The sequence below is a fragment of the Lissotriton vulgaris genome, chromosome 9 (genome assembly GCF_964263255.1).
Source record: "Lissotriton vulgaris chromosome 9, aLisVul1.2, whole genome shotgun sequence".
Classification (NCBI taxonomy): Eukaryota; Metazoa; Chordata; class Amphibia; order Caudata; family Salamandridae; genus Lissotriton; species Lissotriton vulgaris.
Window position 1 is genome coordinate 321,339,947 of NC_141697.1, and position 15,050 is coordinate 321,354,996.

Here is a 15,050-nt window from a genome sequence, read left to right on the forward strand (position 1 = left end):
TGTGTGACTCATCTGACCAGACATCTCTGCAATTTGTGCTACTGAGTGCTGCTGTGTGCTGACATCAGAAGAAGATGGGCCCTAAGAAAGCAGGTACCAGGTCCTCCACCACCAAGAAAGTTGCTAAGAAGGAACAGAAGAAGGAATGTGTCACTTAAGTCTGGTATGGACCCCAAAACCTTTTTTGGGCCCCCAAAAGGTACGCCTGCAGCAGCGGTGTCCGGGGTGCAAGCTGGGGCCAGCACATCCGCATTAGTGGGGGCAAGCCACCAATCCAGGGCCAAGCACATGAGGGTCGAAGAGGTAGCCAGCCTAATGTTAGAAAGCAGTGATACTGAGCCTTACCTAAACTTATCGCTGTCTCAAAGTAGTACACAATCCACGCAAGATGGAAGTGCTCAACAACCACCGCCAGCAGTAGATGTTCAACAACCACAACCACCGCCCGCAATAGGAGTTGTTCAACCACAACCACTTCCCGCAATAGTTGTTGAACAACCACAACCATCGCCCGCAATTGGAGTTGTTCAACAACAACAACAACCAAATCCCACAATAGTAGTTGTTGAAGAACCACAGCCCGCAATAGTACTTCCTCAAGAACAACAACCACCATCTCCGCACGCAATAGTGGTAGTTGTTCCTCCCGAAGTCGGGGCAGTTCAGGAAGTAGAGCCTCATTCCGAGCAAGAAGAAGAGGAAGCCACTTCTGGAGGTGATCTATTGTCTTTCAATTCACCAAGGGAAAGGAGGGTTAGTGGCAGTGCATCGAGTTCTTCGCCAAGCATCCCTTCCGATTACCTTGATAAGGATTGGCAGCCACAACTATATGAGCATTCAAAGGAGAGACATCCCAAGACCAGGCTAGGAAAAAGGAAGGATCCAGCAAGGCTTGAACTTATGGAGGTCGATGTAGGTGAGCAGGATACTGCTGGTGATAAAGACGGGTCTGACACTGTCATCATCACAAGCGTTATTCCTGGTGCAGAGGATGTAGAGACCAACATTTTCACCCTATCCAGAAAGGCTGCGATTAGTGATTAGCAGGTAGCACGTATAACTCCTACACACTCAACACCCAAAGTAACACCAGCTCCCATTTTTTCATCAGCGAAGGCCCGGCAGCGTCCGACATCCAGCACAAGCGCCACCTCAACAGAAGGAGGTAGTGGCAGTACTAGGACTGAGCTGTCACATAGGGAAATTCAACAAAAATCCTCCAGTTCATCCGGCATTGGAAGTGGGTCCTCTTCCTATGGCAGGAGACAAAAGTTTACCTCCCCAGTGTGGGACTTCTTTACGGTTCACCCACATCAGGAGAACATTGCTATATGCACCATTTGTCATGTTAATGTTAGTCGTGGTAAGATTGGTACAAACTATGGTACTGGAGGCCAAACGACCCATTTGAAAAAAACACACTTAATCAGGTGGGAGAACCACCTTGCAAGCTTAAAAATGTAAGCACTGGTGTTGGTGGGGATACAGTACTACAAGGTCCACTCATGGTTGACCAGGAGGTAGAAGAAGAGGGAGACGATGACCTTCTATCTGGGAGTGGTACACAAATGAGCCCTGTCGCCAGCACTGGAGTGGTACAGTCCACATCCTCCGCATCAGCAACTTCTCAGTGGCACCAGAGTCAGCCGGAGACACCAAGGAGTGCAAAGTCTGCGATGCAAGGTGTTCCGTCTAGCATAACTGAGAGAAATACCAAGCAGCGTACCATTACTAGCATGTTTAGGCAGGAGGGAAAGTACGAGTGGAACCACCCAATAGCACGTTTGTACAATGCGAAACTTACAAAAATGTTGGCACTGGACCTTCTCCCATTTTCATTTGTTGAGGCTGTGGGATTTCGGGAATTAGTGGCAACCCTCTGCCCAAAATGGAACGTTCCCAGTCGCTACTATTTTGCAAGAGTTGCTATTCCAGCACTACACCACGACGTGCTGGAATTGATTGGGAAAGCCTTACAACAGAGTGTTGTCCATTGTATCCACCTGACAACAGACATGTGGAGCAGTTGCGAAGCTACAGATTACATGTGCATCACCGCACACTGGATCTCTTTTGCAGGTGTTAAAGGCAAGTTAACTTCAGGCCTTGACGTTGCTGGGATTTTTAATGATACTCGCTGACATGCAACTGTAGCCATGTTTGGTGTGGAGAAAACTCATACTGCTGAAAACATTTTGTCTGAGTTTAACAGCAAGGTCTTTGAATGGCTGCAACCAAGAGGCCTTAAGATTGGTTTTGTTGCCTCCGACAATGGCAGTAATGTAGTGAAGGCAATGAGAGAAGGACATTATTTCAGGGTACCCTGTTTGGCACACTGCATTAACTTAGTCTTGCAAGACTTTCTGAAAACTGAAGCCAAAGTCAGCAACAAACTGACCATCTGCAAAAGAATATGCACGCATTTTAACCATTCTTTTAAAGCACGGAAGCTGCTACGGGTCATTCAGCGTGAGCATAAATTGCCAGTCAAAGCACTGATCCAGGAGGTCCCAACACGTTGGAACTCTACTTATTTCATGCTTGAGCGTCTCTTTGAGCAGTACATACCACTGAATGTTTATGTCATGTCAAGAAGATTAGGGGATCCTACTGTTAATCTTAAAGCCCTGACCGTTGAGATGTGGCAGTTGGACCTCATTAAATGCTTGACAGAGATGCTACTACCTTTTGAGGTCTTCAAACGTGCAGTTAGCAGGGAGGACTGTACTATGGGCCAAGCCATCCCATTGTTGTACATGCTTGAGCAACAGCTGAAGGAGGTCTGTGAAACATACGAAGGTGACGAAGAAAAAGTTGATGCATATACCTTGGCCAAGGCCTTAGCCAACCGCTTATCTCTAAATGCAAGGCTTCAAATGATTGTGTCAGGTCAACATTACATAACTGCAACAATGTTGAATCCACGGTACAAATTATTTGTCAGCAGTAGCGCAGTAATTCCTTTTTCAGATGGGGATGTTGCCAAGTACAAAAGTTCCATAGCTGCGGAAGGTAATGATTTAGAAACTGAACGGCTGTTACTTAAAGGCCTGCCAGTGCCAGCCCAGGACAGTCAAAGTACTCCAGGCCATCCTCCTGAGGCAAGTTCTTCAGAGCATGAGAGCAGTGCGTCTGCTTCCCAGCAGGCACCAACAGTACCAAAAGCAGCACCTACACGATCTGATTCAGCAGACACAACCAAAAGCATAACTGTTTTTTTTCTACAGAAAGGGATGGGTAAGTCCGTTGCTGTTGCAAAGGGGAAAGAGGACCAGCAAAGCCGAGCACCAATGAACACTGAGCGGATGGTTCAGGCCTATCTGGATGACACAACAGAGGTGTTCATGGAGCAAAGCCCATTGGTCTATTGGTATGAAAGAAGGAGACAGTGGCCAGTGCTGAGCAGGCTGGCGATAAAGTATCTGGCTTGTCCTGTAGCCAGTGTCCCTTCTGAGCGGGTTTTCAGTGCTGCTGGTGCCATTGTGACAGCGAAAAGGACCAGTCTCTCCCCCAAAAGCGTGGAGAGGCTGACAACGATAAAAATGAATCAACACTTAATACCACCAGACTATAAAGTACGTGAATCAGAGCAGGATGAAGAAAGCGAGTCCGAAGACATCATCACTACTGTGTTACATGACCTACTTCTGTCCGAACCCCCAGAGTTTGAGGACGAGCTCCTTTTCCCTGACAACTAGGCTTTTAAATTGTTACTTTCTCCCTTCCTTTATTTGTGTTATTTATTTTCTTATTAACAATGGCTTTCTGGTGCAAAACTGCTAATAAAAACCACAACCAAATCCATCCCCACCACTGATTCTTTTTATGTACCTACTGGAGTTGCACGCCTGTGCATTTATTTTCACTGTATCTTTTTATTTACCTCCTGGAGTTGCACGCATGTGCATTTATGTTCCATGCTGACTGCACTCCTCAGAGTCTTGCTCCATCTTCTTGACTCCCACTCAAGTCAATACAATTCCATCTTGCCAGCCATACATTGGATGTTGTAGATGGAGTATAGTACAATAATGTAGCCTCTAACAGTCCCTCCATAACAAGTGAACCGTACATGACTACAGCCATCCTGTATTTCATTTGAAATCTGCAACTCATCACTGTCTTACTCTTAAGGCTACCACCTCTGTCTGCAGGCATCATAGACGACTCTTCAGTGTCAAAACTTGAGCAGGCATCCACAACTAAAGTCAACTTGTTGTGACTCGTCATTACTTTTAAAAGGCTCGGCAGCATCTGTGATCAATCATCTGACAGTGAAATAGAAGAGCAAGACAGGTATATTAAATGAATGATGCCATGCATTGCATTGGATGTTTTGCTGACTCTGAGCAAATGTGCATGGAGTTGAAGTATACTAGTAACTTCAGACTCACGTGATAGCCAATTTTTCCATGTTATTTAATAATATCAATTATTTAGGCACTTGTGTTCCTACTACTACAGGTGCAGTCAGGACTTAATTTATTGTAGTCACTCACTACAGACTGAGTTGCTGTTGCTGTTGGACTAGACGTGCCACACCTGATAATGATGGTGACCACCCTATCTTTGCACGCTGTCAGGCAGTTGGATCTGAGCTGATTGATGTACGATGTTTCTTGGAGTGGAATACAAGGTAAATACAAATAAGAGGCACAGCACAGTAGACCCAGGCTACTACATGTGGGTGCACTGTGCAGTGGTAGAGTACAATTGTGGTATGATTGATGACTGAGAATGACGCATTGATTTTGTTGATTAATTTTGAAAATGCTAGGTTGCTTTTTTATGCCCCTTTCTGTGGCTCAGTGAAATTTTTAGGGAAATGCAGTTTGTGTTACGGGCGACCCTGTGTCGTGGGTCTGTTCTGTGCTGGCTCCTGTCTTTTCTTGTACTTCTAGATTAATAATGATGTGCAACTAGTAGACTTATACATATTGTATCGAAGCCGCCTCAGTCTGAAAGTCCTCTCTTACGACTACTCCTCTTGTATTATTTTTTTGATCTTCACTGTATTACAATTTGTTTAGGTCATTCACATTCTTTTGTATTTGCCTTTTCTTTTTCAGGCTGGAAGTTTTTCACCCACTGCTATTATACTATGAGCATCAACTCACCCTTACCACTAATCCTCATCATCAAGCAATTGGATGGCGGGAAACCAAGAATGATATTCAGCGTGTCCTTTTCCTACGTTTATTCCTTACATTAATTGGCTAGTGGATCAACATCATAAATCATCGTCTTCATTGTTTTGCTTTTGTTGTCTCCATGCGTACTGTTTTTCTTTCTCAAACCTTTCCCAAAACCCCCGTACCCATCCATTCAACAAACCCTAACCCTCTTCCCCCGGGCTGCGTGGTTTCATTGAGGTGTGATGTTTGTTACATTAAATATACACCAACAATTTGATCACGCGCTTGCTGTGGCAGATGTGGTGAAAGCAACAATAGTGACATTTCAACATGGCATGGCCAGGATCTTCTTCTGCTTCCCAACTCAAGCTCTGTGTATAATGCCAAATAATTTACCATTACCATCAAACAACGAATACATCTAATGAATTGGCATCATTGTTTGGGTTTAAGTTTACAGCATTATGATTTAGAAAAGTTTGATGTTGCCATGAGTACTACAACTACAGTTGAACTTCTTATCTTCTCTTGCACTTAGTTTCCAGTCCCCAAAACCATTGTTTTGTTTCAGTTTAGCAGTTGCAATATTGTTTTTGGGTCAGTCGTGTAATGTACTGTACTTAATACTTATACTACTCCCACATTGTCTATCACGCAAATGACTTCCTCTTTCTTTTTGTCTCAAAATGCTACTGGCAGGGTCCGTCTACTACTACTATCACAGAAGTTCAGAACCACAGATTCTTCTCCATTGTCTTGGGAAACAAATGCAGCCCTTGCAGTGCCACACTTCATCATCAATCATCATCAGCAATCACAAGTAAGATAAGTTTGCTGTGAGGTATAACGCAAGACAGACTGGTAGTTCTTCTAATACTACAAATATAACTCGGTGAGGGTTTACCGCATCTATCTGTCTGCATGTTAAAGATGTGGCCAATTTATTTTTTTATTCGAAAGCACTGTCCGCTGACCTGCATGGGCAATTAAACCTTGCGATGATGCACAACGTACATTATTTGGTGAAACAGTCCCCCCTCCACCCCCCCAACAAACACAAATGAACTTCAAATGTTTTCTTTTGAACATAACTTTGTGTCTCATTTATTTTACCATAATATAAAGAAAGATGATACAAAAATAAAATATATATTAAATCTTACCCCACAGCTGTCCCTACCCTCCCCTAACCCCAACCAAATTTCCAAGTTCAATGTAAACCCCAACACCCAATTCCCACCCACCAACAAAAGGATTGAAAAAGGGGCAAACAAACAGGGTCCATCTCAAAGCCGGCGGGCTTTCAAGTGTTTGTCCACAATGAGCTTCACCCGCTCCTCTATTTCATCCTCAAGCCTCGCTACCCGGAGGAGAATCTTTTTTTGAAATTGACGGCACCTACATTGGCATGCATGTTGTGGGGGGGTGGCTGATGATGAAAAAATCTGGCGGCGGGCGGCTGCCTGACCACGGCGATGTACTCCTGCAGGCTTGGGGGCCGGGGCATTGGAAGAGGCAGCAGCTGCTGCCGCCGCCTCCTCCTCCTCCTCGGCCTGAGCCACCAGCCGGCGGTAGGCCTCAACGATGGCCTGCAGTTTCCGCTGCCGGGCCCGGACTGCCAACTCCTTTCTTGTTGGTTTTGAAGGAGTAACTATAAAGAAAGAGACAGAATTGTTGTAATCCAAAATCCCAGCAAATCAAGAACACAAAATTTATTCAACACATAGTGGCACAGTAGCACTAGCAAGCAAGCTGAGTACAAAAAATGGTGTTGCTTGTATCTATCTTGAACATTCTACGGCCTATATAATTAATTTGTTGGACTTTTTGGCACGGCATTATGCCTGCCCTAGTAGCATGGGTGTACTTCAACGGTCACACACATACGAACACCTGTCTTTTTCATATCTCGTTTTATATCATATACTCTGCTTCCGGGAACAGTGACAGTCTCAAACTAACATTAATTAACAGGAGCCAGCTAGTAGTAAATGTCTAGTAGAGACTATCATTCTTTATATCGCGCAACAAACCTTAGGTGGTTTGTGTTTCGCCAGCAACGACCCATGCATCCAGTCGTCCCCTCCTTCTCTTGCCTTTGGGTTTGACCAAAACACCGCTGCTGAGACTATCCACTACCCACCGATATTGGGTGTGTCTCCCACCCACGCAGGCAGCTGTGTTTTCTCCTTTCCATGCTTCCACAACAACCCATGCATCCGACTGCTATCAGCCACCTGCATTGCTGATTCCAAAGTATCCTTCTATATTAGATGATTGGTGCTTTTTCCTTGCTCCTTTCATCATACTTAAAATCGATCCCCTTAGTGTTAATCCATCCCGGTCATGTTGTGGATAAGACTTTTAGTCTGCCACCAACCTTTCACAGCTGAGTTGTAGTCAGATAGAAGAGGCCTGTTATTTTATCAATTCACGCCGGTGGTAATGCTAAGCATGGTAATGACAAATAAAGGTGGCGTCATATATTGTCCAGTAGAACTTCAAGTTCATTATAAATCTCAGAGTACAGTGAGGAAGTTTTCCCCTCCCACCAAGTAATGCGGATCACTATTGAATGTAACTTACCATCGCCCACCGTTGTTGGCTCCTCCCCCACTGCTGCTGGTGCTGGTGTAGGTGCCTCTGGTCCTGTCCCCTCCGGGATTGCCTCTGCTGACGCTGCACCGCTGTCCCCGTCGGCACTGGTGGATGGTACCGGTTCTGCACCTATAAAAACAAGTACACCTTTTTAGATGGATGAACAGCCCCCATTGTACTTGTTCACCAAGAATGGAGTTCTGCAAAACAGTTAAGTACAACGTAATCAGTAGTAGTCCACATTGCATAGTACAGCAGAGTCACTACACATATTAGCATTCATTTGTTATGGTATGGTACCCAAGCTCATCTCATCTCTACTGCTACTCTAGTCCTTGGAAATTTAGACAGAACCATGTAACCTTTGTACATCAATGTCTACAGTTTTGCGCATGCTACCTCACAGCTTGTTGCGCAGTACGAGAAGACGCCTTTGAGGCCACATGATTGTTCAATGCATACACCTGAAGAGTTTGGAAAATAAAAAGGCCCGTATTTACTTTTTGTATGTGGATTGTGGAATCGAGTTTGCTTACAGGTTACACCTTTTTTTTAGCAGGACTGCAAAAAACTTGCATAAATGTATTTCATACTGTCTAACGTGCACCACTTTTGTCATTATTTTTCGGCGGATGAGAAGATTTCCTTCTACGAAGCAGCGATTTCCAGAGCTTACCAAAAAGAGGCATATGTAACCAGTATACGTTCAATGGTGAGGGGTCTCCGACATTTCCCACATTTCCCTATCGTGCACTGGTAGCTGTACAAATGTAGATTACTTTATTCACCCTTTTTTTTCTGGATTTTTTCTGGTGGGCCTTGACGTATTTCACGGAACAACTTAAAAACATCGATGTTACTTACTTAGTTACTTCTAACAAAATAAAGCTTTTGAAGTACCACATTGACTCGGAAGTATATTTTCAGTGTCTGTTGTCTTGTAGACTTACACGAGTGAGTGAGCAAAAGGGGGTTACTTAGGTTATGGATTGGGTAATAATAGCATTGGGCATCTTGGTATTGGGGTTCAGGAGTGGGATAATTGACCAATGACTGCGCCCATATAGGTTGTCGTTCAGTGAATTGTGGGTTCCTCAGAGTTCTGTGACTGAGGTGTAAGTAAGGTCCAACCTGCCTATCACCAACATCCAATTTTCTGGTGCATACATAGTTATGTATGTGACTGCATAGAAGAATACCCACAAGAGTAGTAGTGGTATACTAACGTTTACAAAATACTAGACCAACATCTGGATGCATACTTGGTTGGTGTCAATTGGCAAAGCAGAGACATTACAGAGGAAAAAGCATAAGACGGGAGTGGACCCTGTGCCTACAGCTATTCTATCACAGATTTTTTGAAAAGATTAATACCTTAACTAAAGAGTGGGCAACAGGGCAAGCTTACCTACAGACAGTCTAATACTAGTAGTAGCACAGAGAGTCATAGCAGAGCTCTTTGAAGGAACAGAAAGGCAGGGACAGATACCCAAAATTTTGAAAACATAATGAAAATCAAAAAAGCATTTGTCAAAATTTATTTAGGAAGGAAATGTCATTAATCGGTTGGAAAAAAAAGCTCAGTTAGAAAGTTAGGGAAATATCATTGTTCCAAAAGAAAGCACTGTTGGACTTACTGGGGACAGCAGCAGGATCCTCAGTAGAGGAGCTCTGTGCCTGTGGTTCACCCGCCGACTCGGTCCCAGCCATCTGCTTGCCCCTGGGTTCTGTGGTTCATGTAAGAAATAATAAAGAAAGAGAAAAACATTGAGTGCTGTGAAACATAGACATCATTTCAAAAACCACTGCTAGAACATTAAAAGAAACAAACATTGATCTACCAAATGACTACTGCCTTGCAGGATTCACTGACTGTATATACTTGGAAAAAAAAATCAAATGTTCCATAAACATTCTGATTGCAGATTACTAAGTAACACAGAGGCAGTAACACCTGAACAACACCACTGATTCAAGAATGGGGTAATCAATTATCTGTAAGTAGGCATTTCTTTTTTATTTTTGCCAGCAAAATGCATAGATCACAAGGAGGAGACATGCTTAACTTTGTGCATACTAACACGAAATTGTACGTTCGTTGCATCATATTTTGTTCTGCTACTGACTGAATGCTACTGCTGCTAAGCCTACCCACTCACTAAACAAACTACATCAGTTCTATGGAGGGCTGAGGCAGGGGCGGCTCTAGGCTCATGGTGGTCCTGGGCAGGGAGCGTAGGTAGGGGGGCCCGGAAGAGGAGGTCGGGGCGGAGCACGGAGGCCAGTGAAGAGGGGGGAGTCAGGGTGTTTGGAAGTGGAACAGAGCCGGAGGCACCAAATCCCTGCCAGGGGCCGCCACGCAAATATGTATCCATCCTCAGAGGATTATTAAATTAAGGATATATATTGGTGTGGTGGCCCCTGGCGTTTGGTGGCCCTGTGCAGTTGCACATCTTGCACATGCCTAAAGCCGGCCCTGGCTGAGGTAAGAAGAACAAAGTAACTTTAGCATTAATTGCCAGAGGATGATTCATGCAGAAGAGAAGGCCGTGAAAAAAAAATGATACAATATGCAAACTACGTACAATTATCCATCCACCGCTATTTTACTGACGGACAAAGGAAGGACAAGACTCTATTAATAGCATTAACTAACTTCAGTTCTCTACAATAAATAAAATCTCACATCAATAAACAGCAAAAGCTAGCGCCAAGTTGAAACAACAACACGCAAGAGTCAGTGAAGAAGCGCAGCACAGACCAGTGTCATACAATTACAGTAGATATAACGGAATACATCGGAAATGTAACTAGGAGCACCAGTCATGGCGTTACTTATTCAGCCAAGCTTTAGAAAGGTACAATAACAATACTTATACCACTATATATATATATATATATATATATATATATATATATATATATATATATATATATATATATATATACACACTTTTTTTTTTTGGGTAGCCACTCACCAAGACCCACGACCTCGACACCAAGCAGGTCCAATAGGTCCTGCTCCCGGTCCAAAATGTCTGCCCAGCAGTGGGACAGCTGATGGTGGGTACGCCAGATACCGGAGCAGCGGAAGACTGCCCGGCGCACCTTCGCCCACCGCCGGAGACGCTCTTCAACCTGGTAGCCGGAGCCGGGCCTGCTGCCAAGATCAAGGGGAGGTGGCGCTGGATAAAAAAGACCAGGGCAGCCACCTCATCCTCCCCAAAAAGTTGGCGGGCCGTCACCCCTGGGGGGCGCATTCTGCCGCAAGGCAGCCAGGTTTTTTTGGGCACAGGCGCCTTGCCCTTTGAGCCGCCGCTGCTGCTGGCGCCCTTCACCATGGTTCTGGGTGGAGGGGAGAAGAAAAGTTCAAGACAAAAAGGTAGGGGAAAGAAGAAGCAAGGTAAAAGAAGGAAGTAAAATAAAACAATAGAAAAGTTGTAAAAGTAGAAATAAAATGAAAAATATAAACCTAGGCACAGAGAGAGATAGGTAATAACTAAAGAAAGTTTGAAAAAGTGGGTAAAAAGACCGGGATTGAAGAGATATGAGCTAGATCCTAAAGTAGGCCCAAAACCATAGCCAGAGTGAAATGCAAGATGGCTGCGCCCATCGCGACCGCGTGGGTAGGTTCGTGCGATATTTAGCGCGATCACGCACTTTTGTAGTGCGAACGAGAAGGTGAGTTCCCGAACATGTCTTGCACAACCCGAACACGTTACTTGTGACCCGGAACAGGAAATAAGGGAACGCAAGCGGGCGGGACAAACCTCTTGGGTAACTTAGCGCGCTAGCCATCTTGAGCATGCAGGCAGCGCCCCGAACACGCGCACCGCGCTCCCGAAGACGAAAAACGGCACGCGAACGGGTCTAGCAAGCAACTATGCATGTCTGCGGAGCTACGCGTAGGTCGCGGAGTGCAAGTGCGTCTTCGCGTAGCTCCGAGGAGTGCGGCTCCGCGAACTACGCCCAGGGTTACTATATAGCCGGTACATAATAAAAAATCATTGCAAGACGCTGCTCAGTTATTGACTCTGGGTTCGTCGAGTTCTTGGTGAACCTACAAGTCCTAAAAACTCCCACGACTGGAAAGGTCCAGCGGATGTAACAGTATATTGCTTTCAAATATCTGTCATAATTAGAAGAAGTTACAGGTGAAAATGTTGGCACAAATGGCTCTTTTTTCAACTCATTTTCAATTTTTCCTATTTTCAACTGTTAGTTTCTTTAAAGAAACCTTTGAGTATCTACACAAATGACCCCTTGCTGAATTTAGAGGTCTGTCTACTTTTCCAAAATGTATAGTTTTACATGATCCATTATTGCTTTCATACCCATTTCTACCATTAACTGGAAGAAACTTGGAAGCACAAAACATAGCAAAAATAAGCTATGTCCCAGTAAAATGGCAAAACTGTGTAGAACATGTTGGTTTTCTGACAGACGTATGCCAGTCCCTGAAAGCTGGGGACATTGTGATTTCAGCCCCACCAACCCTTTGTTGATACCATTTGCAGAAAAAAAAAACGCTTTAATTTGTAGCAGGTTTTTCCCATTTTTCCCCCCAAAACATTTCTGGGACCCCTCCAGGGGAATCCACAAACCCTGGGTATCTTTAGAATCCCTATGTTGTTGGAAGAAAAGGACGCAAATTTGACGCAAACTACCTCAAATAGCCCAAAAAAGGCTTACCAAAGGGGGAGGTCTAGCAGCAAAGGGGTCGAAGGACTCTCACCCACATGCTGATAATGTGGTATGCTTCTTCGTCAACTCCTCACCTGGGAGGTATTCATCACCAAGTGGGCTCATCCTCTCAGTGGGAGGGAGCACTTCGATATTCTCTATGTTCTTAGTGTGATTTTGGACAGAACACTTTAAAAATATCTCCAGGGAACCCTAACCCATTTCTTAGATAGGTGGAGCAGTTTAATATGATTAAAAAATAACATGATACAAACAGGTATTTACTGAGCCAGTGTGTCCATTCTAGGTTGACATGTTTCATGTGTTTCAAAAAATGTGCAGATTTCATCAGGACTAGTAAGCCCCCTGTACTCCTAACCTATACTAAACAGGAGTTTGGACCGGTGACTTTGCTATTTTAAATCATAAATTGCCTAGTTGCACTGGGTCTCGGCCAGTGGACCCAGCGGTGTTACCCATGTGGAATGCTAGCCCAGTAGAATATGATGTGAACTGCGGCGCCTTGCCTGCGTGTCTTCTGCCCGCTCTGACTTCCCTGCACAGATCGATCGCCCAATCAGAGTTCCGGGGCTATCTCAAAAGCGGTTCAATAGTGACTCCCAAGGGAATCGTGTTGCAGCCCCTACCCTCCGGCTGTTGCCCTGATGAAAACCAGCCTCTACATGGCCTGAGCATTAGGGGCCTCTGGCTGAAAGGTGCCTGTAAAGGTGCGGCATCGCATGGTGATAATTGTGCACTGTAGCAGCCGCAATGATGACCCAATACGAGTGCTTCGGTTGCTCGCGTGGTCCAGACTAACAATATGGAGCCACGCCTCTTTATTTTATACTACCGCATGGCGTAATACGCCAGCGCCGATGCGTAATTACACTCCTTTCAATCTTTATTGAACATAAACAAAACATCAACATGTTGATCTGTTATCAGTTCTGGTCGTGCCATCTGCTATCAGCTCCTACACAGTCACAGGTCACAGTCCGCTGCGAGTCTTTGGTTCTTCACACCATAAATCCCGCCAGATGGGAGGAGGGAGCTGGATTGCTCCTCAGGCAGTATCTGGAATGCTCTTCCCGTGATGACGATACGGGCGGGGCCACTTCCTGTGAGACTCTGCCATCAGGAGATCTCATTGGGGAGCTGTACAGTCCTCCGTCCGGAGCTCTGAGTGGTGATGGTGGTCCTTGGTCAGATCTGTCTGGATCATCCATGGGGATAGTTCCTGGGCCGTCTTCTTCCTCTTCAGCCACTCTCTGACTGGGGCCAGCCTCCATACAATCCCGTATTGGAATGTTCGGAGTTCCAGCCTGGACCTTTTTGAAGAATTATAAATTTCGTGTGAGTTCTTCTGTCCCTCTCCTGGCTGTTGGTGGTGGTATCAAACAAGGGGAATAAAGGTGGACGATTTTTAATGGGGTCCAATGTACTCGTCCTAGGAAGCAGCAAACAAAGAGTGTTGTACAGAGTTCCCCAATGGGAGCCAGTGATTTAGCTCAGCTTATCTTCTCTCTCACTAGTTAAAAAAGGGATAAGTGCATGGTGTAGACCCTTTTCAGAATATAAGGATACCTCACACAGGCTACCGGCAGAACCACAACTGTTGTCCCAGCCGATGACCGTCCAGCGTCATCATCGGTAACCAGTCCCTATTCAACCCTTGAAGTGAATGCGCATTCACTTCAAGGGTTGAATAGGGACTGGTTTCATTGCCCACCACTCCTTAATACCCCTTTATTTTTAACAAAGCAGTGAGCCTGACTATTAAAATAATCTCCAAGGGACTCGACTGACTTTTTTTAGACACACACACCCCCACGCTCACTATTGCACTTTTTTAGGCCCCTCACACACACACACCCGTTGGCTCGGAATAGAAGATCTCCACCAAAGTGCAGCTCCCCTTGCTGCCCGACGGGCATTGCACCGCCAGCCTGCCGTAGGAGCAGGATACCGATGATGACGCTGGACGGTCATCGGCTGGGATAACAGTTGTGGTTCTGCCGGTAGCCTGTGTGAGGTATCCTTATATTCTGAAAAGGGTCTACACCATGCACTTATCCCTTTTTTAACTAGTGAGAGAGAAGATAAGCTGAGCTAAATCACTGGCTCCCATTGGGGAACTCTGTACAACACTCTTTGTTTGCTCCTCTCCTGGCTGTTACCATCGTGTCAGTCAGGCAAGTTACTGTCCATGGACACTGCTCAAACGGGAGACGGAATTTGCTCCCTGGGTGTCTACCTTTGACATAGACCATGTCCCTCTCTCGGATGGTCAACCCCTTCACTCCTCAGTTGACACTGGGATGGTCGTTGGTACTGGTCCTTTTGGCAAGGACCCTCGTAGTGTCAATCTGGGATAGGGCCCAGTTTGGGTGATGGGGATAGTGTCTCGCACCACTCAACGCTTGCTGGTCCCGGTGCCCTCTCGGTTGTGAGATGAGGCGTCAGTCTGTATTCCCTCAGGAAGCTGTAGATGGCTCTTTCCAAGGGAGCTTCTCCGGCATGCGCGATGCGAATGACTTTGTTGAGAGTGCGCATTAACTGTGGTGTTACTTTCCCATGGTGGATGCCCAAAGACTTGATATAGTCGGCAAACTCTTGTCCCTGAAAGGGCGG

At 45.3% G+C, this 15,050-nt stretch overlaps 1 protein-coding gene across 1 annotated transcript; it reads right to left on the reverse strand.

The window, feature by feature from the left end:
• Positions 1-6,355: 6,355 nt before the first annotated feature.
• Positions 6,356-12,542, reverse strand: LOC147690053 (uncharacterized). The gene is made up of 4 exons (XM_086939461.1): positions 12,512-12,542; positions 9,371-9,460; positions 7,722-7,862; positions 6,356-6,786 (listed from the first exon to the last, which is right to left on the reverse strand). The coding sequence occupies exons 1-4, from the start codon at positions 12,540-12,542 to the stop codon at positions 6,422-6,424; spliced, it is 627 nt and encodes a 208-aa protein (XP_086795587.1). The 3' UTR covers positions 6,356-6,421.
• Positions 12,543-15,050: the final 2,508 nt, after the last annotated feature.

Excerpts from the sequence above, each read along its gene's own strand:
- LOC147690053 (XM_086939461.1), bottom strand. The coding sequence starts at position 12,542 with ATGAGCCCACTTGGTGATGAATACCTCCCAG. Across the intron at positions 9,461-12,511 it reads TGGTGATGAATACCTCCCAG|AACCCAGGGGCAAGCAGATG; the intron begins GTGAGGAGTTGA and ends CATGAACCACAG. Across the intron at positions 7,863-9,370 it reads GGATCCTGCTGCTGTCCCCA|GTGCAGAACCGGTACCATCC; the intron begins GTAAGTCCAACA and ends TTGTTTTTATAG.